Here is a 21,443-nt window from a genome sequence, read left to right on the forward strand (position 1 = left end):
TAGATCCCTTCATCTATCATCTAAGCACCAACGCTCTGCAAGCTCTTGACCAGATCCACGACGCTCTCCTCCAGACTTCTAAACTTGATACCAAGAACATTCACCGTCCTGCTATTATCGAACTTGTAGAGACCTGCAGCGGGATAGTCGCCTCCCTTGACATCCTTCGCGGGCAGCTCCTTCTCCAGAGCGGGGAAGTCTTTGCGGATGAGCTCGCAGATCTCCTTGTTGCTGAAGTAGCCAGCCGTGACGAAGAAGCGCTTGCCGGCTGCCTCGGGGAGCTCGATGGCCTTCACGTGCGCAAGAGCCACGTCGCGGACGTCGACCCAGAGGTAGGTTCCCGTCTCGGGGATCTCCTGCTTGCACTTGCCCTGGATCAGGTCACGGACTCGCTGGTTGGAGGTGTTGAGCGCATCGAGCGAGTTGAGGTAGTGGACGATTGGGCCCAGGACTAGAGGTGGGTTGATGGTGGACAGACTTCCAGGACGTCAGTATGTATGAATGGTAGAAGGAAGATCCGACTGTTAACACCTCGAGTTTTCTTCACTCCCTGGTGGTAACGAGTGTCCGTGATCGGAAGAAAAATCAAGTTGACACTTACGTGAAGTTTGGCTTCTCCTTCTCAACGAACTCCCAAGCAGCCTTCTCGGCAAACGTCTTCGAAGCACGGTATCCATTCGACGCGTTCTGATGGGCCTGTTCGAATGTGATTGGGTTCCAGTCTTTCTCTGAATATGTGTGGTCGGGAATGGAGTTGCCCCGGGAGCCATCAACAATCGCTGCAAAGGACGATGTGATAACCACATGCTTCACCGTCGGGGCATTCTTCTTGATAGCCTTAAGGACACCTGTTGTACCATTGATCGCCGGGTCCAAGAGGTCCTTCTTCGTATCCGTAACGTTGAAATGGAACTGCAGCCCAGGAATATCAGCCATTATTCAAGCACCCCCCATCTTATATCCCTCTCTCTCGCAGTTGAGGAAAACTCACAGGTGAGGCAGTATGGATGACAGCTTCCAGCCCGTCAATCTTCACCGCTTCGTCAAAGGCCCCCTCCTTCGCGATATCTTCGACGATGCGGAAATCCAACTTCGACGCTGGGACATTCGGGTGCGCAGCTTTGATCTTCTCTACTTTCTCTTGGGAGCGGACGGTCGTCACGACGGAATGGCCACGCTCGAGGAGGATATCGAGAACGTGTGCTGCTATGAAGCCGCTACCACCTGTGTTGCTTGTTAGCATTTATATATTTTAATAACACCGTCGATTCGGGGTAAACGAGGGGAAATCTTGAGACTTGCCTGTTAATAGAACACGAGTCATTTTGAAAGGAAGTTGATTGAAGGTAATCGGGGTGATCTGGGGAGAGTTTGGAGGTTGTTTTGGATCTTTTAACGTCGCGAGGGGTAGAAGAGGACCCCTCCAAGACCCCTGCACTAGATTACAAATCAAGTTTCGGTAGATATTCGGCCGACGCATACCTGTACCTACAACATGTACCTTACGCACCATGTACCTTAGCTGGGTATACTCTAATTACTTTTATTATTATAATAATAATACCTTGACAGATCAGGTCCTATATCTTCAGTAAGAGATTCGAGTTCAAGAGATAGATACTTCGATTTGGAAGGCTCCCTACCTCAAGTACCGACGCAAATAACCGGGAATAGGTAAAGGTACGCATCATCGGGTCGCTTATCGCGTCATTCAAGTCCAGCGATAAGAGAGCCGATTGATTCTTAAGAGCCTTATGGCCTTAATGTTGCAAAAGGGGATATTCCAAAAAGGGGGGGGGGGGGGAGGTTGAACATCCATCGCTACGACGCTGCCTCTCCCTATACTTGTGAACTCTTGACCAGAGTACTGCTCAACCGTTCTTGACTCTTTCTGCTGCATCGGCATCAAGCCACTGCTTGGAATGGTAGATATCTCATCTGAAATGCAAGTCGGAATTGCAATTCCACGGGATTGCATGACTGAACAAAGATCTGGATATTCCCTGGCACATAGCGCCAGTCCCTCCCCTGAAAGATGCTAGTCTTCGATTCCCCGGATTTACAAGAAGTGGCTTGACAACTATACACCCCTTGGCTTGACACTAAGGATTGACAGGAGGAGCAGGGTCTTGTTATGCGGGGTGCGTCTGAAGCTGGGGTCCACGCGGGGGTGTGTGTACTGCTGCTGAGTACCTAGGACTTGGCCCAGTAGAGGGCGCTAGAATAGTGCCCGTCCTGCGCAGGACGGTCGTGCGGAAGCGGAAGTCCAGGGTCTTGTCTGCCTGTCTGCTCTGTACCGTGTACGTACAGGGTATGCTGTGTACTGTAAGAACGTGGGGTAGAATTGAAACCAGGGAATCTGTTTATAGACGTATCCTCTGAAGCTCTCCTTCCAAAAGAGAAAAAGTGAAGCGAATAACTAAATCAAAAGCGACCCTTTGCTTGTACGAGCCTTTTCATGATGGCCACATCGACAATGTATCGGTGATAGGAAGTGAACAAAGCCGCCATCACACCAGCAACTCCACGCCCGGAGCCTGCCGGAAGCGATCAGTTCCTAAGGCTTGCAGAGCATGTCAGACGGGAGAGAGTCCGCAGCATCGTCTTGGAGCATGGCCCTCCATACATCAACTGTAGATTGGATGCTGCGCCATTTCTCAGTGTCGCAATGGCTAGTGGGTAATCCGGCTTTCACCCTCTATCTTCACCTTCAGTGGACTACAGTAAAGCATGATTCTTAAGAGCTAATAGCTCCGGTACGGTGGCCACTCGGCCAACCCAAACGTGACGGCACAATACGGAGAACGAGCCACGCTCAATCGAGAAAGAGAACCGCGTGGGTGAATGCGGTGTTGTAAGTTTGCTTGAATGCCACTGTATTCTCACGACCGGACACTTCCCGCGTATACAGTTCTGTTGTAAATAAGAGCGAGAGATTGTAATCGAGACCAAGGCATATGAGGCGCAATTCAAAAATTAGGACGTATTACAAAAGGAATCTCAGAGGAGAGGAAGCTGACCCGCTGGACAAACTTGAAAATAGATGTCAGTATCCGAATGCATAGGATTCTGATGCATCTCATAGGCTTTGCTGCCATTGTACCAACTTCGAGTCTTCGAGAATCGAGGGTTCCTTCAACAGCCAAGACGCCTGCATATCCAGAGCGGCTTCGGTTCTATGAACTCTCGCAGAAGAAGGCCTACTTTTCCGGATTAGAAAACACTAAATTTGCAGATTGGGTCGAGAGAGAGAATGCTCAACAGCAAGGAATTGACGTGACGGCAGATTGCTTGTAGTTGGTGTTGAGGTTACAACGACTTGCACGGGGTAGCGGTTGAATTATGTAATCATAAGGGTGAGAACCGATTGGGTTAATTGTGTAATGCAAGCTATATATTTTTATTTTCACTGAAATCTGTCAACAAGCAGCCAAGCTTCTAGCTCGGCAAGATCATGGCTTCTGTGGTCCAATGGTTAGGATTCCACCCTTCCATTAACATGAGTAAGGTGGAGGTTCGTGTTCGATTCACGGCAGTTGCATATCACATTCGTTCTTTTTTACTTTTTTTGCCCGCCATATTTCCCTTTTCCGGGTTTTCTCAACGTCGCCGCAGACCTTTTTTCTTTTTTCTTGAACTACGGATTTTTAAGTTTATGCAAGCAGCCACTGCATAGTAAGGGGGAAGGTACTGACTAAGCGGATTATGGGTCTTCTATTGGCTAGAGCAGCAGGTACATGCATCATGTACGGACATGCAATCACGTTGATTGTGAGTACATACATATGTACCTACATGTACCTACCTAGGTCCTGTACAATACACAATACGATGATATATCATACCAACTGTCATTTAGGTACCTAAGTATACATGATGTGCAGCCTTTATATGTAAAAAACCAACGGTCTTGTATGTTGGTTGTCCCACTCACCTACTAGGTTCAGGAACAGCATCAATTAATTACCTAGGTACTTCGCAACGGTACTAGCTGACTGCTCAGGCGCTAGAATGCAGAACAAAAGCCCAAGGCAGAGCGTAGGTAATTGCACTCCTCCAGTGATTACTGTACTTACGCTGCCACCGTACTCGAAGCAGCAGGGCCAGCAGGGCCATGGCCATGAAAGCTCGACCCCCTCTTCCTCACCGCAAAAGTCTGATTCTGCCAGTCGCGCAGCAAGCTCATAACGACCTGCAGTCCCCGATTACCACTGTGGAACGTCTGGCCCATCTCGCCCAGTGCCTGCAAGCAGACGTGGAGGCCATCGCGGGCGGTACGCGCCAATGTCCCCGAGTACACGCAGCAGTCGTGAGCGTGGATGATCCCGGCAGTCATCACGACGTGCACGGCTTGGATGTTGATCTGCTGCAGGCCCCATTGGCGTCGATAGAGGACCAAGAGCCGCGAGATCTCGGACGCCGAGTGCGTGCATGCGGATGCGGCGTCTAGGGTTCCTGGTGTGGGTGTGGGTGAGCCAGGGGAGCTGCGGATTTTGGTGATGAAGGGCCGATGCAGAAGGATCATGGCTTCGTGGTATTGCATGCTAGATTAAACGAACTCAGTCAGGGGTAGAGAAGGGCGCGAAAGGAGGATTTGGGGGGACACTATAAGTGGAATCAGAAGACGACGTACTGAAGCTGTAGCACCATCGGAAGGTAGAGTTTTCCCTCGTTCGAGCGCCAGTCTTGGCTTGTATCAACATGCAGCGAGTGTGGAAGCGAGTCCTTCCACTGCTTGAGCTCCGCATCAATTGCGACGTAAAACAAGTGTGCGCCTGTCAGCGATTCCGGTAGGCCCGTGTAGCTATTGTTGACTCAGCATCTACAGCGGTGGTACGTGAATGAGAGTAAGAATCGGCATTGTCTACGTACAGAGTGCTCGAGATCTTGCCCATCTTGATCGCCAAGCGCGTGATATACATCGGCACGATGTTCGCGGCGCTCAGATCTAATCCGGGAGGGAGCGGTGGTTGCTCCGCGCGGTCGACGTAGTATTCCCATTTATAGCGAGTGGGAGGTAGAGGTTCGGGAATGTTATGTTGAGTGTTGTTCATGGGGAACGGACGCCCGCTGTACGAACTCCATAGCCTGCTCAGATGTCAATTTGCTGTGCTGGGAGGGATGTATCACCTGCAAAAATTTACAGTGTCGTAATGGAAGTCCAGCGAGGAAGGAGAGAAATGGAGAGAAAGGGTAGGAAGGAGGAGAGAATACGTAGTCCTTACGTGGTTGCCGAGTATGTGGCCCAGAATATGTTCCTCCGCAGCTCAGCAATATCCCCAGTCGTGTTGGTAGAATTCAGCTCTACCTGCTCATGCTCGAGGTTGAGGTGCAATCCCAAGTCGGTGAGAACTTGCACTGCCATACCTGTACGCTGTCACTATCCAAATGGCCACATGAAGCTTGCTCGCCTCCTCACCAGTATATATCCAGCCTGTTGAGAGTTAGCCTACCGGAAAGGAAACATCTTCATTAGGGGCACTGCCTCTGGAATCACGGGCTCTAGCACCTTCATGTGCGGACAAGATGAGTAGCGCCTGTGCGGTAGCTAGAGTAGGGCTGTCGATCTCGATCTCCAGCAGAGCTTTTGCACGGGAGCCAAAGAACTCTGCGGCATCGTCGTGATTCCCCGGGTGCTGGCGTGACGAATATGCTGCGCCAACTGCCAGTCTTCATTCCCGTTCAGGGAATTGTCAGCAGTTGGATGGGAAGAGTGATTAGGATGAATGCAACATACATAGCCATGGCCAGCGTTGGTGAATAGTACGGCGTATCATGCCCAGCTTCGTACACTTTCTTCTCCCTCATATAAATCTCCCTGTCAATCTCGATCAATAGTGGGTTATGCCATGCAAAATAGAGGTTTGTCAGGTGCTCCTCATAAGCAGCGTCGCCAGCCCATTCAAGGCCGCGCTGGCGTAGCGCCATGTCGCCATCCGTGCGGATTGTGCAGATGGATGGCTCGAATAGGGAAAGCAGTCCATGGTTGATCATGTGCAAGTTGCTCGTCGCGCCGTAATAGCGTAATTGGCCGTCTTCTGCAAACTGTAACTGCCCCAGCCGACTTGCTAGCTGCGCCGTGAGCTCATTCTCTAAAGTTTCGTGTTTCCCGTCATGGTCGGTCGCGCTGTGGATTCCAAAGGATGGTGGCGTCTGGCCGGAAGTGTCCGAGTTCGTCCGAGAGCCTCCTGGGCGACATTGGCGTTTGGGCGAGCGCGAATCTCTGTCCGTGACGCTGACGAACGGCCCATCATAGGGATCGTCCAGGACCGTGATAGTCTCACCATCAGCACCTGCCTGCTCCCCTTGCAATTCAGATCCAACCGGGTCCAAGAGTCCAGAGCATTCTGCTATCTGAACCCAGTAATCCATATCTGATCCGCCATAATGGCTGTCCGTCTGGGGCCAGGATGCATTCTGCAACTGTCCTGGATTTGCTCCCGATGTTCCAGGGGATACCCGAGACCCGTAGGAAAGTTGATTCAGGCTGGTGCTAGGAGATGACACAGTTGCTGGTGGGTTGCTCCTCCTCGCTTCAGTGGCCCGATGGCCGGTCAAGAGCCCCTCAAGGCCATCCAAACGTGAGCTAAGTGCATTGATAGACTTCATGGTTGAGGAGGTCCTGTTTTTAACCTTATGTGTGAACTGTCTGAGACCAAGCATGGGTGGCGTTTTTCCGACTCACCTACGGCGGTCATCTCCAAAGACGCAATCAATATCGTAAACGGAGCAGTTCGAGCATCTAGGCCGATCGTTGTTACACTGGCAGCCGTCAGACAATCATCACGTGATATCCCCTCGACAGACCCGGAATTGCAAAGCCGGACACATACCTTGATCTTCCTCTTCCTGCAGGCCAGACACGCCGACGACGAGTACCGCCGCTCGCCACCACGACTATTTCCAAGCATGTTGAAGGGTAGGTAGGGAAAGCGTGCGTAGAGGGTCAGAAATCAGAAAACCAGAAAACCAGAACATCAATGAATTGAGATGCATCTCTATGTAAGTAGGGGGGTAAATGTCTGGTTTTGAGGTTCGTTGTCGGCTATTGCAGTGGGATTTAACGTCAGGGGGTCCCGGCCAGGATCCTGCATACTTGCGGGGTGCACACTTGCGGGGTAGTGCGGAGACGAAGTCTCGATACTTACGGGGGAGCGTTACTGGATCGTTCGGGTGGCGCTGCCGCTAGACAGTTTATCCAATGGAGACATCAAGAAGTCGTAGGAGCACCAAAAAAGCTCCCCAGATGGATGAATTGAGCGTCTAATGCCCACGCTGGTCCAACCATGGCTGGTCGCTGCTCGAGACGTATGCAAGTGATAAGCATTGCTGGCTCGTCGGACGACATTGAACGAGTACAAAATAGTACATACCGAAAAAAAGAAATGGGAGACGACGGTAGTATATAACCGGAGAAGCCGAGCCATCACAGCAGACGGCGGACGCACCGAACCAGATTTGCCGCCAGAATACAGTCTGGAGTGGCACAGCATGTCAACTAGTCTCATGGGATGCCACAACTTGCCTTGGGGCACTGGCCTCTATGCGGACCATCCAGTGAGCAACAGAGTTGGGAGGCGTGAGGTATGGTCTAGGCACTGCTGGAGGACGAGCGGTTACTTGGCTTTGGGGACCGCGGGCGCTCATATAACCGAACAGCAGTGGGAGCACAACTGTACTTGCACACAGTGGATCTTCTACTGAGATGCTGACAATAAAACCCTTGTTGGTTTTGAGATTAGAATTCTAGCCTCACTAGTTAGAGCTCGTGATAGTCTCAAAACACCTCACACATCAATATCTAGGTATATCCTGCATCGACGTTGATAACCTGCGGCTGATTAGCGCAAGGAACACAGAGAAATGAGAATAGAACTTCTCACAGAAGCCGTGATATATCCCGCTTCTTCACTCAACAGAAACCCAATGACCTTGGTGACTTCCTCAGGTTGTGCAATCCGCTTTAGTGCAGTCTTCTGAATCATTGCATCATAGACCTCCTTTGAAGTTCCTAGAGAATGCACCAACGGCGTATCAACGACACCCCTGCGTTGCTGTTAGACTGGACTGGCAAGTCTCAAAGCAGTAAAAAGCTTACGGCGCCACTGCGTTTACTCTGATCCCTCGCGTTCCCACTTCCTGCGCTGTACACTTGGTCATGCCAATGACACCCCATTTCGCAGTTGAGTATGGCGCATTGTACGCAAAGCCGTATAAGCCGGCGATGCTGGCGGCATTGACAATCGAGCCGGTACCCTTCATGTAGCGCAGCTCCGCGCGGATGCTGTTCTTGACGCCGTTAAGATTGGTCGCTATCATCATGTTCCAGTCCTCGTCCTCAATGGTATCCATCGCGTAGCCCTTGCCATGCAGGCCTTGGTTTCCCACGTAGCCAGCCATATTGGCCGCGCCGTCTAGCCGCCCGAAGTGCTCCGCTACGGCCTTGACTGCCTCGTCCATGGCCTTGCTATCTTGCACATTACAGGCAATCGAGAGTGCCTTACCGCCCAACGCCTCGATCTCGGCGAGGACGTTGTCGGGTTTCCGCAGATCGAGAAGACCCACGTTGGCGCCCTGGTTAATCAAGAACAGGGACGTCGTGCGGCCCATGCCAGAGGCAGCGCCCGTCACAATGAATGTTTTGCCCTTTAGATCTCTGTACGACATGATTTGTTGAGTGGACTGATCAGTATTCCTGGGAAAGTCGCCGTTTCTACTTTCTGTGTGTTTTAAGGAAGGCTCAGATGTAATGGATGGGCTTTAAGTTTCCAAGACACCAGTACTTTACTGTGCTTAGTTGCCCTCGGGATCTTTCCTCATGGTCAATGCACTTGCAATTTTCGGTATACGGGAGTAACGGGATTTACATCTCCGTAGTACCGTCCCATTTCCGCTACATGGAGAAGGCGAACCCGTGAGGGAGTGGAATTCGGCACACAGCGGGAGAAACGCAGCATACGGGCTTGAAACCCGAGGAATCATGTTATCCGAAATGTTGAGGAGCAGGGCAGCTATCTATCCCGGTTTTGGATGCCTTACTCTTTGAATGGGATAAGTCAAAGGTTATTGAGGAGCGTTCCACGAGAGAAGCAGAGAAGAACAAGGAAACAGAACCGGAAGGCAGAAGAGCAAAATGGGACTTCTTCACGATTGCGTCGTTCTTGCTCAAGAGTATTGGCTATACATTTTCACCTTCGGGCTTCTTCTTCGCCTTGCGCGCAACCGTTACAAGCCTGTTCTCAGAGACATACCTGGACCTTTTCTGGCTTCTCTGTCCGACCTTTGGTTATTCTTCCACTGCGTTCGCAGGAAGGGAAATCAAGACTACTTGCTTCACCGCAAGTACAACACCCCTCTCTTGCGGCTGGGTCCCAACACCGTCTCTGTCTCAGATCCAGAGGCGATCCGCATCATCTATGGATGGAAACGTGTCTTCCCCAAGGTCCGTAGAACGCGCTAAAAGCCCCCTCATTGTACACGTACTGGCCAGGGCTAATTGAGGTTTAGAGTCGGCTTTACATAAGCCAGTTTCAGACCAGCAAGACGGGCGAAGTTGTCCAGAACCTCTCCTCCGAGATGGATGAGCAGCAGCATGCGAGGCTTCGCCGGCCCGTTGCACACGCCTATGCGATGAGCACGCTGGTGGAGTTCGAGCCGCTAGTGGATTCCACGTCCAAGGCATTCATGAAAATTGTTAATGAACGATTCGCCAAAACGGGGGAGGTGTGTCCCCTCGATCGGTGGCTGCAGATGTACGCCTTTGACATCATGTAAGTTTTCCTTCCACGTTATTTCTTCCTTCACCTGCTGACGAGGTTGTACTAGTGGTGAGATGACTTTCAGCAAACGCCTAGGATTCCTAGAATCGGGATACGACGTAGACAATATGATGCATTATACAGGCCAGGCAATGGACTACATTGGCATGGTGAGTGTCTGTCATCTGCGCCGTCATATGCACTACCTGACAAGCACATAGATGGGACAGCTGCCAACCATTGATGAGTACCTCCGGGTCAAGAACAAATTGCTCCGGTGGGTTCGGCCAACCGGAGATATCACGCGTTGGACCGTAAAGCAGATCCGGTCCCATCTCAAGAACCCGGACAGCTCGTGCCCAGATTTCGTGACACGATTTCTCCAAGCGCGCGACAAGTATCCGGAGATCATGAACGAGGAACAACTCGAAGAGTACGCCAACACCAATGTGAGCGCCGGCTCTGACACGACCGCAATTATCCTGCGCTCACTGGTCTATGAAATCTTGGTGCATCCAGACGCATACACGCGCTTCATGGCCGAGATCAAAGCCACATTGAAGGCGCGCCCGCAGGATGAGCACTACGACGACCCCATCCGCTGGAGTGAGGGGCTTAAAATGCCCTTCTTCCAAGCGTGCATCAAGGAATGCCTGCGCTACCATCCTGCGCTGGGCCAGCTGATCCCGCGCGACGTGCCGGAAGGGGGCGTCGAGATCGCGGGCAAACTCCTCCCTGAGGGCACAGTGGTAGGATGCAACGCATGGACCATACATAGGGATAAAGATCTCTATGGCGAGGACGCGGACGAGTGGCGGCCAGATCGCTGGTTGGACAAGGATGTGGAGCAGGTCCGGAGGATGGAGAACCTCAGCTTTGCGTTTGGCGGCGGCTCAAGGCTGTGTATTGGCAAGAACATCGCGATGCTCGAACTGACCAAGTTTATCACCGAGTTTTTCAGGAGATACGAGGTCGAATTGGTGGATCCGAAGCGCTGGAAGTTGCGCCCTGGCTGGTTGGTGGTCCAGACGGGGTTGGATGTGCGTTTGAACCCGAGGGACCCGCAGTCACTTCTCGAGTAGAGCTCTACTCAAGGATTCAAGGTGGTCAAGTTATTGAAGGTGATCGAACCTCGAAGTTCAACGGTGTAAGCAGGGAGTTGGCGTCTGGTTTTTGCTCCTATGTGCTTCGTCTTTGATTTTAAGGACGTTATGCAGGGAGAACGGAAATGCTGGAGGTAGGATCAAGGTTGCTATGGCCCCGCATAGTGACTATAATGGTAGGTCGTAAGCGAGGCGCTAGTACAGTACCTATCTGTCCCCCCTGAAAGGGGGTAGTCGATATCGCTTAATTAAGGGGGCTCATGGGGGAAAAAAGGGGCTGATCAAATACTCTTGTCATTGAACAAATAATTATTGATCTCATTATTAACAAATATTATTCTTTGCAGTAGCTTGGAGTCTAGAAAATCTCTCCTTCCCAGTGCTTGTGACATGGTACTAGTTTCTAATAAGATATCCTCCAAATATGGTACTTATCCCTAGATCTGGCTCTGATGAGCAAGCTTTTCCAAAAAGTAGATAGTAGACAGAAGAATGGTCTACCAAAGTTACCGAAAAAAATTATTAACGCAAATAGAGATCTTTGAATACAACCAGCCGTTGCTGAGTCGCTGACGGAACCTCATATCGGAGTCATAATTCATCTCCGTTGTCTCTGGCTTGCTGGCTCCGGAGGTTTGCTTGATAACAAACACATCTCCGACCCGACATTGACAATGCCGAGCCAACTCGGTTGGTAGAGTCCCGCAGATGGATTTCTCCAGACTACAGCACACGGTGCCACCACCCCGCCATGCCGGAGATGTATCGCCGTGGATAGATTTACCGAAGCCCGGACGCATGAAGCTTCTCAAGATCGAAATGGGTCCTATAAGTGATTTCCTAAGAATGTCTAGGGGAAAAGAATCTGGATAGCAAAGCCAACCACTCAACCCAGATCAAACTAGACAACAATGGCCATTGACACCAATTCAAACGGAGCAGACGGAGCATCCGAAAGACCCAAACCGATCGAAGCTACAGAAGCTTACAGGAAGTACCCTCTTGCATATGAGTTATCAAAGCTTCCATTTCTGGCCCCGCGCCGTTTGAAAGTTATTGTTGCCGGCGCCGGCGCCAGTGCTCTATCGTTTGCACATGAGGTCCAGACTGGCAAATTGAAAAACATCGATCTACAAATCCTGGAGAAAAACAGCGGTTTGGGTGGTACCTGGTTTGAAAACCGGTATCCGGGCTGCGCTTGTGATATTCCCGCTCATGCTTATTTAGTATGTCATACTGCTCCAGCCACCCAGCTATAAAAGTTCAGTCACTGACTATATTACAGTTTACGTGGGCTCCCAATCCGAATTGGTCACAATACTACGTGACTGGTCCTGAGATCCTGCAGTATATGGAGGATGTTGCGGACAAGTACAACCTCAGGCAATACATAACGACAGGCCGCAAAGTTGTGGGTGCGCGTTGGCTTGAGGATAAGCAGAAGTGGCAAGTCCTCAGCAAGAACACGGACGGGCGCCGCAATGTCGTGTCATCTTACGGCATCACCGACGGTGAGGTGGGGGACGATATCGTGGAAGAATGTGATGTTTTTATCAATGCCAGCGGTTTTTTCAATCACTGGAGATGGCCTAAGACTCCCGGCAGGCATAATTTCAAGGGCGTCATGGTCCACAGTGCCAATTATGATCCGGAGTTGGATCTGCGAGGCAAGAGAGTTGCCGTCATTGGAAATGGTAGCAGCGGGATTCAGGTCACGGCAGCCGTTCAAAAGGTAGCCAAGTCTCTGTCTGTTTACATGCGCCATCCCACTTGGGTCACAGCCAACCTAGGCTCAAAATTTATCCCCGATGGGATAAACCTCAAGTTCGACGAAGAGCAGAAGGCCTACTGGGCCAAGAACGCAGATGAATACCTTGAATATCGCAAAGCTGTCGAGAACGAGCTAAATGACGGCTTCCCATTCTTTATTCAGGGGACTAAGGCACAACAAGATGCCTGGGATTTCACTGTTCAAGACATGCTTCAGAAGCTGTCGCCAAAGCCCGAGTTGGGAGAAAAACTGGTACCTAGTTACCCGGTTGGCTGTCGGCGACCGACGCCTGGCACTGGGTACTTGGAAGCTCTTTGCTCCGACAACTGCGAGATTGTCTGGGGCGAGTTGGACAATTTCACGGAGAATGGTATCAAATCTACTGATGGTACCGAACGGGAATTCGACGTCATTATCTGCGCCACCGGGTTTGACATGTCGCTCACCCCACGTTGGCCCATTATCGGCAAAAACGGCGTCGACTTACAAAAGAAGTGGAAGGAAGATCCAGCTTGCTATCTGTCAGCTATTGCGAATGACATGCCAAACTATTTCGTGTACCTGGGACCGGGTAGTCCTGTCGGTCACGGCAGTCTTCTGCCGTCCATTGAGCGGGTCACCCTCTACATCTGCGACATAATCAATAAACTTCAAACGCAGAATTACAGCTCGTTCTTGCTGAGAGCCGGGAAGGCAAAAGCATGGCAGGCACATATGTTTGCCTGGCTGCAGAAGACCGTGTGGGGCTGTGGCTGCCACAGCTCCTTCAAAGACGGGACCGCCGATGGACCGTTACATGCATTCCATCCTGGCTCTCGATTGCATTATTTCGAGTTGCTGAGGCTTCCACGGTACGAAGATTTTGAATGGACGAGTCGTTGCCCAGAGCCAGAGCTGGAGTTTGCATGGTTAGCCAGCGGGTTTATGCAGGAGGAGTTGCATCACCAGGGTGAAGATAAGGCGTAAGGATTACCCGCCCCCTCTTACTTGCAAAAACTAATCGATGGCAGCTGGTACATGAACCATCCCAGTGAGGTTCTCAAATCGTTTGTCCCGCCTCAACTTTAGGAACCCATCCTCGAACTGACCTAGAAAGTAACTGTGAAGAATGATGCAACTATTCGCTGGTATATATAGTTAGGTGTCTATTACTAGATAGCCAAAATAAATATCATATCAATGCCATACCATACTATATATTATTTTATATATGCCAATATTGCAAATTCTGCAAATTGCCTAACTTCTTCTGGCTAAGGTCATATTACATAGGCAAGGTCTATATCAGACTACATCAGACTATGTTAGTATTGTTCTTGTACAAATAGAGCCGGACCTGCTCTAATAACTCGACCTTTACTTTGGGGACAACACCAAATTTTATTGGGCTCTGATCACATGTTAGACTAATCACTAGATCATGATAAGAGACCCATCAGATATTGTAGTGTGGAACTGGGTTTATATAAGAAGGATATGAAATCTAGCTATAAGGCTCAACGCTCAACGCTCAAGCAGCTCCGGGTTGCGCTAAGTACCATGCGCGATCTCCGCCTTTCTCTTCTATTTCCGTCATTCCAGTTCCCAGGTATTGGAAGCGATTAGGTGACACATATTCGATCTCAAAATCTTCCCATCGTGGCTCTGCCATCAATTCGAGGAAGTGCAGCGTGGATCCACACCATGGACCCCACACTTTCCCATCAATCTTGCCATTCTTATACCTGCATCTCTGTCAGCTCTATGTACATAATAACTTGGGAATAGCAGAGCTCCTAACGTACCATGATCGACAACCAGAGCTCCATACTAGATCTTTCATGAGGGCATCTTTGTGTTCTTGGAATTCATCGACAGCTTCCTGTCTCGGTGACAATCCCTTGATACCCTCTCGTTGAATCTTCCGAGCAGCCGCGTAAGCAAAGGAAATGCATTGTTCGAGGCAAGGGACAAGAGATCCATTCGCAAGAGGGAAGTTGGGCCCGCTAGTAACTTTTCGTACCAAACAAGCACTGGTTAGCAATCCTATGCATTCTACATGTAGGAGGAACATTCTTACGGAAATAGTTGGGGAATCCACTAGCAGCCACAGAGAGATAAGAGCGAGGTTCTTCCTTCCACACATCTCTCAAGTCTTTGCCATGTTTTCCAATAACTGGAAAAGCCGGACAGAAGCTTGTATCGAAGCCAGTGGCGCAGATAATGGCATCTAGCTTGAAGACTGTGCCGTCCACCATTTCAATTCCTTCTGGAACTATTTTCGCGATGTGATCAGTCCTGACCTCGACGTTGTCCGCAGAGAGCGCTTCGAGATAACCGTGTCCAGGTGTCAGTCTAAATGGTCAGTCTCTTCTATGTCCCAAATGATATAGCACTAGGGTTCTTACCGGCGACATCCAAAAGCAAAGTCAGGAATAAGCTTCTCGGCCAACCCCTCTTTTGTGAGGCGCTCCCTCATCCTCTTGGTAGTCACCTCAAATGCCACTCTCTGGGCTTCGGAATCTTTAAACTGCATGTCGAAGAAGTTATTCATAGCTCCTTCAATTTTCTTGCGATACGCCAGGAATTCCTGTGGGTTCTTCTCCCATGCAGCTTGTTGCTCCTCTGTGAATGTCTCATCCCTATTGCTTGCAGCAATGTCTTCCGCAAACTCGGGACTGATCCAGGTCTTCGAACGGTTGAAAGATATCAGGCTCTTAGCAACTGCTCTCTAGTTAGGAGATGTAAATGTTCGGAGTATAAGGTGGACCAACTGGGTTGTATTTTGGGTACAATCTGAATTGCAGAGGAACCGCTTCCAATGACTGCCACAGCCTTATCATTGAAGGAGTAGGATTCGTCCCATCTAGCAGAATGTGCCATGTGTCCCTTGAAAGTTTCTAGCCCAGGAATATCAGGCCACTTCCAAGTACTGGTAACCACATTAGCTAGACTGTCGCCGAAGAGTGGAAAGGAAAATCGTACTTCAAAAACCCACAAGCGTTGATAAAAACTTCAGCCTTGTCAAGGAACTTTTTACCCGCTTTGATATCTTCAACCTCGATCTGCCATTGTCCCGTCTTGTCGTCCCAAGTTGTACCTACCACACGGTGCTCTAACTTGGTATAATCAAAGACACCGTATGCCTTCGCACGACCTTTAAAATAGCTGAAGAGTTCGGGGGAGCCAACATAAGGCTTTGACCAACGAGGATTTCCTTCCCAAGAATACGTGTACGAATGTGCCGGTACATCGCAAGAACAACTTGTCTAGGTTAGCAATCTATTTCTCAAAGCTTTCCACCATAGAATGAATAATGCATACCCTGGATAACGGTTTTCAAACCAGGTTCCCCCTACATCCGGGTTTTTCTCGTAGATTTGCAAATCTACCGGTTGCCCAACGAACTTCTCCTTGAATAGCTTGACGGCAGCAATACCAGACACTCCTGCACCAGCTACAACAATGCGAATTGGTCTTGGTTTACCGAGGTACTGGCGGGAGTACTGGTAGCCCGAAGCGCCGTTGGTAGCATTGGAACCATTGACACCGTTGGAACTGTTGATACCATTGGAACCGTTCACCTCGGCCGTAGCATGATCGTTTTCGTTCGCCATTTTGTGTTGTAGGCTTAGAGCTTATCTGATAATCTGAGCAATCTCAAAGACACTTGATGATACAAGAAAGCCATCCAGTATGTCTAATATATAGAAGTCCTTGTACTCCGTCCCCCGCACTTCTTCCACGGCCCCGCACTACTGCCCCGGCTCCCCGCACTTCTGGTGTCCTCTCCCCTGCCGCGGTTCCCGCTCTCCGGTTGAAGGGATCATTATCAGGGGCTCGGAATCATAACTCGGCAGTGTCAGGTTTGCCGAAGAGGTTGCCGTCTACAATCAGGATATCATGATCCACCTGTGGCGTGACGGGACGAATGCAGCTAAAAGTCAGGAACAGTGTCCCAGCAATTATTAGAGGAGAGCTAGACAGTCCCCTGTATACTGTACATATTACCCAAATAGTGCTAGATAATACTTCTTTGCAGCAACGGAAAAGTCAATCAAGGGATGCACATCCGTCATACTAAGCGAGGTCCAAGGGGTAGTTAAAGGGGGGTGATTAAGAACTAGAGCCTGCAAGTAGGTTCAAAAGGAGGGGTAGAACGAATCTTCCAAAGTCATCATGCCCCCGGAATTCCGAATATGCGATCCTGCCTGTGTTCCCGAAGAAAATGTAACTAATGTAACCATTGCCTCGGCTCATTCAGCCATTCTTCAGACAACTCTCAATGACGCCTAGGAAACGATCTAAGACTCTTCTGCAATATGCGTAACAATAACTGGCGAGTGTATGCCCACTGAGTGGGGAAGGTTCTCCGATATCCAACCAGTATGATATATGCAGCTGCAATGATATACGCTATTTTCGGGGGTCTAAGCAAGCGCCTGAGCCTATTCATGTACCAAAAAGGGGATCCATCGATAAGACAGAAATCCTTGTAGTTTGGGAAGTATGCTTGCATCCAGAATGTAGATGCATGACTGGGCCAAGACGCTACGTTGCGCCCGAATCTGTTGATGTACCAATTCGTGCATCCGGCAGAGAACACGGTACCTTTTAGCTGGCATTGAATCGAATTAACCCATTGTTCTTCTGCAGATAATTTGACTTCAATGATCTTGGCACGGCGGTCTAAAATCGGTGCAATGAGCGTTTTTGCAACGTATTCTATCTGGACCTCGCATGCGAAAAGGGCAGAGTTGTGCGCTGGAAATGTGTTTGGTCCGAAGCTAGATTCGTATGATGTTAGTAACTTCACACCAGCAGAAGTCTGGCGTCTTACAGGATTCCAAAGTTTGGAAAATTATGGACGAAAGAGCCCATGTAAGCTTGGGCTCCGCGGCTTTCGTCCCACTGTTGCTTGAGGCTTTTCCCATCTGCTCCAAATATCTCCATCGGTGCTAGGAATTGCGCCACTTGAAAGCCAGTAGCCAATACGATAAGGTCAAAATCGGTCTTTACTCCATCTTCGCTGACAATGCCAGTCTCATCAAATTCTTTTATTCCTACAGGCACAAGCTCTACTGTTGGTGCGTGAAGTGACTGTAGGTAGTCTGGATCGAAGATACGACGCTTGCAACCCTAGAGATAATTAGCCCCGGAAATTGATTGGGGGAACCATTGAATATACGACTTTCTCTACTTACAAGAGGGAATTCTGGGACAATAACATGGTGATATTTGTTAGGCGTCTGAGAATAGATATAACGCTTTGCAGCATTCTCAACCTGCTCTCTTTTCACTGCCGCTCCCTCTCCTGGCATGTAGGTCGTAACCAAGTCGTCATTCTCAAGGAATAGCTGGAGCCGATGATATCGCTGCCAAAAAGGGATATACTTAAAGAGCCATTTTTCAAACCCAGTAAATGTCCGATTTGGCCGTTCATGATACCATTGCGCACTCCTTGCGTATTGTTTGACGTGGCCTGCTCTTCCTGCAATGGCAGGTACAACCTGTGCTGCACTGCAGCCGTTGCCAATGATTGCAACACGCTTGTTAGTGTAATCATAGCCATGATCCCATCTTGCTGTATGGAACATCTTTCCCTTAAACTTATCCATGCCTTGAAACTTGACATCGCGTGGGAAAGATATCCCTCCTACGGCAGAAATGAATATAGTGGCATGCCGTGTATACTCAATACCACTGTTGAGGTCCCGGAATCTAATCTCCCAATATCCAGCCCCCTTGTTCCAAGATGCACTGATACATTCCACGTTAAAGTTCATATGTTTCCTCAGGTCGAATTTATCCACGGTAGAGTTCATATCTAAAGACGTCAGGGGGGTGAACAGCTGCTTATCCAGGGGTTTCATACATTCAAGGATTTCCGGTTGGTCACACAGCTGTTTTGACCAATTTGGATTTAAGTTGAAGCTGAACGAGTATAGGTGAGTGGGTACGTCGCAGCCGCTGCATCTCTATGAGCAAATCCAAACTTGCTCTGGGATTTCGGACTGAGACTTACCAACCAGGGTATGTGTTGGTCAGCCATGTGCCTCCAACATCAGGGAGCTTCTCGTAGACGAGGAAATCGCAGAATTTCAGCTTGCATTTCAACGTATGGGCCATAGCAATGCCAGAGGGCCCCGCACCTATGATGATCACATTCGGGGTTTGCTGATATGTCGACATCGCAGCTAGCCGTTCCACAGATGCTGAAACTAAGAGGTTGGATTATCTGTATCGAGTATGACTTCACTGAAGAATGATTAAAGTTAAGGGAGTATGAAGGACTCTCACGATTGAGGTCCTAGCCGAGCGTTAGTCGCCCGAGGGGTGCTTTTCCCCGCACCCTGGCTATCCTTTCATGCCTCGGAATTCGAATCCAAAGATACCTCGCCCAGGATAGGTCTAAATCGAGATATGGTTTGTGCCAACCATAATTCCGTTCAAAATGTCTTTTCTTGAAGATGCTGTGAGCTGGCCAATCACCATCCATAAATCGCAGTATCAATCATGACACCCTTCGATTGGCTGGGGTAATTCCACGGGAATTGGGGATCACGCTTATCGGAATTGTCAAGCGCAACTTCGGGAAACATGCCCCGCGGTGTTGTGGGGTACATTGTATCTGTGCGTCTGCGGTAATAGTGCAGCAGGCCAATCATGTATAAGTAGGAAAATCCAATATGATGCACCGATTCTGGAGCCAATTCTCAACTATTGGGCATTTGTCGCCCTATCCACCAGTAGTACCAAGCAGGCAACACACTACTGCGTACGAAAACGACTCGGAATGGACCGCCAAGTATCAAATATATCCTCGGGCGAGTTCAAGAAGAAGCATCACCCCAAGGCCTATACGGTCTTCATATGCATATGCATGAGCTTCGGATCTGCATCCATGGGCATGGCTGCCTCTGTTATCAGCACGACGCTCGGTCAGCCGTCTTTTGTCAAGAAAATGGGTTTGGATGGTCCCCATGGCCAATCCATAGAGGGTGCCATGAACAGTCTCTTCTATACCGGCGGCGTTGCAGGTGCTATCTGCCACAGCTATGTAGCAGACAAATTTGGCCGTAAGGCATCTATAGCCATGGGGTCATTGATAGTCCTCATCTCTCAGGCCCTCCTGTGTGGGTCTGTTAATGCTGCCATGTTCATCGTATTCCGTTTCTTCTCCGGTTGGGGGTAATCTACCTGTCCTACTCGGCCAGTTTAGATCTGACCAGCTTTAGATCCTTCCAAAACATCTGCGGTGTTCCGCTCTGGATCAGCGAGATCGTGCCTCCACGAAATCGTGGCATGCTAGCTGATATCCACGCCATCTTCATCAATATCGGCTACACTACCATCGGCTTTGTTGGGGTAGGCTTTTACTACTATCAGTCAAAAAACTCATGGCGTGGTCCCCTAGGGATAACAATATTTCCACCTTTTGTCTTACTCTGCATCATCAACTGGTTGCCAGAGTCTCCACGTCATCTCATTTCCAAACACCGACATGAAGAGGCATGGGCAATCATTCACCGGTTACACTCCGATCCCAGTGATTCGACGGATGAGTTTGCAAAGCGCGAGTACTATCAAATATGCAAACAGATCCACTTCGACCGAACATTGAAGACTGGTTACTGGGAAATCCTTAAGCGGCCTTCATACAGGAAGCGTGCGTTGATATCAATGGCCCTTGCTTTCTGCATCATGAGCGACGGATTGATTACTATTCAAAGTAATTTCCATCGTCCGAATCTTGTCGATGGTCCAATTCTGATGCATTATAGATTATGGTGTTAGCCTTTACACCGGTCTGGGCTACACTGGCGTGGACTCCTTACTATTTCAGGCCGGCTATACAGCATGCTCACTCCTAACAAGCATCATTGCCATGACATATGTTGACCGCATCAAGCGGAATTGGCTTATGGCTTGTGGCTTCGCAGGCTGCACTGTGGCATTGACCATTTATACCGCTCTGGTCAAGAACTTTCTTGGTACAACGAACACGGCAGGTCAGTCGGCAGCCGTGGCCATGCTCTTTATATTTGTTAGTTCTTTTGAGCTAGGTCTGGACGGCCCCGAATTCTTCTATCAAGCCGAAATCTGGCCGAGCCATCTGCGGGCACAAGGAATGACCATATTCATGATAGTGTACAACGCCGTCAACATCTGCTGGCTTCAGGCTGCACCCACAGCATTCGCTAATATCGGCTGGCACTACTACATCCTGTTCATCATTTTTGCCTTCATGGGTGTCGTGGCTGTGCTGCTGTGGTTCCCGGACACGCTGCATAAGCCCCTAGAAGAAATTGCGGCTATGTTCGGAGATGACGATCTGGTCGTCATCTATCAGAAGGACCTGGACAATGCCCAGATTCCCCTCAAAACTATCGAGGAGATCATTCCCGGAATGGCCGCTGCCAAAAATGTTGGGACAGAGTCGGAGAAGGATGGTTTGCATGGCAAGGTGACAGAAGCGGAAAGTATCTCTGTGTGAAACATGACGGATAACATGTTGGGCTCATCGCTTTTGTTCAAAAACCCAAAAGTCTGCTATTTTTGACAACTGGTAAATTAAAAGTTGGCTTGCTTTTTTGACACAAGAATGAAAAAATTGATATTACCGACTCGCGATCCAAGCTGCAGAAGTGACTTTTCCTGTAAGCTTATCTCCACGAACTGCACTAAAGATATATTACCACACAAATTCTGTAACTCTTCGAATGTCGTGCGGTCCGCATCTCTACCCCTCAATGGTGGGTACATATTACATGTGGAGGAGATGTCACCTGCGGATAGGTCACGTTTCGGAAATGCAACTCCGTCCTTCCC

The 21,443-nt window shown here is 49.6% G+C and overlaps 8 protein-coding genes across 8 annotated transcripts; 3 read left to right on the forward strand and 5 right to left on the reverse strand.

Moving 5' to 3' along the window:
- Window positions 1–20: 20 nt before the first annotated feature.
- On the reverse strand, window positions 21–1,978 carry M430DRAFT_16881 (hypothetical protein; the record flags this gene model as incomplete). The annotated part of the gene is made up of 4 exons (XM_024863547.1): window positions 21–477; window positions 602–912; window positions 992–1,224; window positions 1,846–1,978. 4 exons carry the CDS (start codon window positions 1,976–1,978, stop codon window positions 21–23), a joined length of 1,134 nt encoding a protein of 377 aa, XP_024722983.1.
- Window positions 1,979–3,847: 1,869 nt separating this feature from the next.
- M430DRAFT_33595 (hypothetical protein) lies at window positions 3,848–6,460 on the reverse strand. The gene is made up of 7 exons (XM_024866397.1): window positions 5,738–6,460; window positions 5,486–5,670; window positions 5,420–5,434; window positions 5,226–5,367; window positions 4,873–5,088; window positions 4,634–4,804; window positions 3,848–4,544 (listed from the first exon to the last, which is right to left on the reverse strand). The coding sequence occupies exons 1-7, from the start codon at window positions 6,370–6,372 to the stop codon at window positions 4,073–4,075; spliced, it is 1,836 nt and encodes a 611-aa protein (XP_024722984.1). The 5' UTR covers window positions 6,373–6,460; the 3' UTR covers window positions 3,848–4,072.
- Window positions 6,461–7,751: 1,291 nt separating this feature from the next.
- Window positions 7,752–8,667, reverse strand: M430DRAFT_40171 (hypothetical protein; the record flags this gene model as incomplete). The annotated part of the gene is made up of 3 exons (XM_024867375.1): window positions 7,752–7,831; window positions 7,884–8,046; window positions 8,099–8,667. The coding sequence occupies 3 exons, from the start codon at window positions 8,665–8,667 to the stop codon at window positions 7,802–7,804; spliced, it is 762 nt and encodes a 253-aa protein (XP_024722985.1). The 3' UTR covers window positions 7,752–7,801.
- A 975-nt stretch (window positions 8,668–9,642) lies between these two features.
- M430DRAFT_33596 (hypothetical protein) lies at window positions 9,643–10,949 on the forward strand. The gene has a single exon (XM_024866398.1). It carries the CDS (start codon window positions 9,980–9,982, stop codon window positions 10,838–10,840), a length of 861 nt encoding a protein of 286 aa, XP_024722986.1. The 5' UTR covers window positions 9,643–9,979; the 3' UTR covers window positions 10,841–10,949.
- An 823-nt stretch (window positions 10,950–11,772) lies between these two features.
- Window positions 11,773–13,700, forward strand: M430DRAFT_16886 (hypothetical protein; the record flags this gene model as incomplete). Its single annotated transcript, XM_024863548.1, has 3 exons — window positions 11,773–12,087; window positions 12,147–13,594; window positions 13,643–13,700. The coding sequence occupies 3 exons, from the start codon at window positions 11,773–11,775 to the stop codon at window positions 13,698–13,700; spliced, it is 1,821 nt and encodes a 606-aa protein (XP_024722987.1).
- A 381-nt stretch (window positions 13,701–14,081) lies between these two features.
- On the reverse strand, window positions 14,082–16,228 carry M430DRAFT_135347 (hypothetical protein; the record flags this gene model as incomplete). The annotated part of the gene is made up of 7 exons (XM_024862403.1): window positions 14,082–14,356; window positions 14,417–14,624; window positions 14,692–14,966; window positions 15,020–15,335; window positions 15,386–15,543; window positions 15,597–15,875; window positions 15,936–16,228. 7 exons carry the CDS (start codon window positions 16,226–16,228, stop codon window positions 14,143–14,145), a joined length of 1,743 nt encoding a protein of 580 aa, XP_024722988.1. The 3' UTR covers window positions 14,082–14,142.
- Window positions 16,229–16,702: 474 nt separating this feature from the next.
- Window positions 16,703–18,834, reverse strand: M430DRAFT_116609 (hypothetical protein). The gene is made up of 5 exons (XM_024861641.1): window positions 18,637–18,834; window positions 18,487–18,581; window positions 17,816–18,438; window positions 17,452–17,750; window positions 16,703–17,398 (listed from the first exon to the last, which is right to left on the reverse strand). The coding sequence occupies exons 1-5, from the start codon at window positions 18,801–18,803 to the stop codon at window positions 16,894–16,896; spliced, it is 1,689 nt and encodes a 562-aa protein (XP_024722989.1). The 5' UTR covers window positions 18,804–18,834; the 3' UTR covers window positions 16,703–16,893.
- A 573-nt stretch (window positions 18,835–19,407) lies between these two features.
- On the forward strand, window positions 19,408–21,237 carry M430DRAFT_135351 (hypothetical protein; the record flags this gene model as incomplete). Its single annotated transcript, XM_024862404.1, has 3 exons — window positions 19,408–19,802; window positions 19,850–20,343; window positions 20,396–21,237. 3 exons carry the CDS (start codon window positions 19,408–19,410, stop codon window positions 21,106–21,108), a joined length of 1,602 nt encoding a protein of 533 aa, XP_024722990.1. The 3' UTR covers window positions 21,109–21,237.
- Between the last annotated feature and the right edge of the window lie 206 nt (window positions 21,238–21,443).

The sequence above is a fragment of the Amorphotheca resinae genome (assembly GCF_003019875.1).
Source record: "Amorphotheca resinae ATCC 22711 unplaced genomic scaffold M430scaffold_3, whole genome shotgun sequence".
Taxonomy (NCBI): Eukaryota; Fungi; Ascomycota; class Leotiomycetes; order Helotiales; family Amorphothecaceae; genus Amorphotheca; species Amorphotheca resinae.

What these genes read in the sequence shown, in the direction of transcription:
- M430DRAFT_33596 (XM_024866398.1), top strand. Translation starts at nt 9,980, where the DNA reads ATGGGACAGCTGCCAACCATTGATGAGTACCTCCGGGTCAAGAACAAA.
- M430DRAFT_116609 (XM_024861641.1), bottom strand. Translation starts at nt 18,803, where the DNA reads ATGTCGACATATCAGCAAACCCCGAATGTGATCATCATAGGTGCGGGG. An exon ending in CCAACCGGAAATCCTTGAAT is followed by an intron (nt 18,439 to 18,486) that starts GTATGAAACCCC and finishes TGACGTCTTTAG; the next exon opens with ATATGAACTCTACCGTGGAT. An exon ending in TTTCCAAACTTTGGAATCCT is followed by an intron (nt 17,399 to 17,451) that starts GTAAGACGCCAG and finishes ATACGAATCTAG; the next exon opens with CTTCGGACCAAACACATTTC.
- M430DRAFT_33595 (XM_024866397.1), bottom strand. Translation starts at nt 6,372, where the DNA reads ATGGATTACTGGGTTCAGATAGCAGAATGCTCTGGACTCTTGGACCCG. An exon ending in GCCACATACTCGGCAACCAC is followed by an intron (nt 5,089 to 5,225) that starts GTAAGGACTACG and finishes ACATCTGAGCAG; the next exon opens with GCTATGGAGTTCGTACAGCG. An exon ending in GGCAAGATCTCGAGCACTCT is followed by an intron (nt 4,805 to 4,872) that starts GTACGTAGACAA and finishes AGTCAACAATAG; the next exon opens with CTACACGGGCCTACCGGAAT.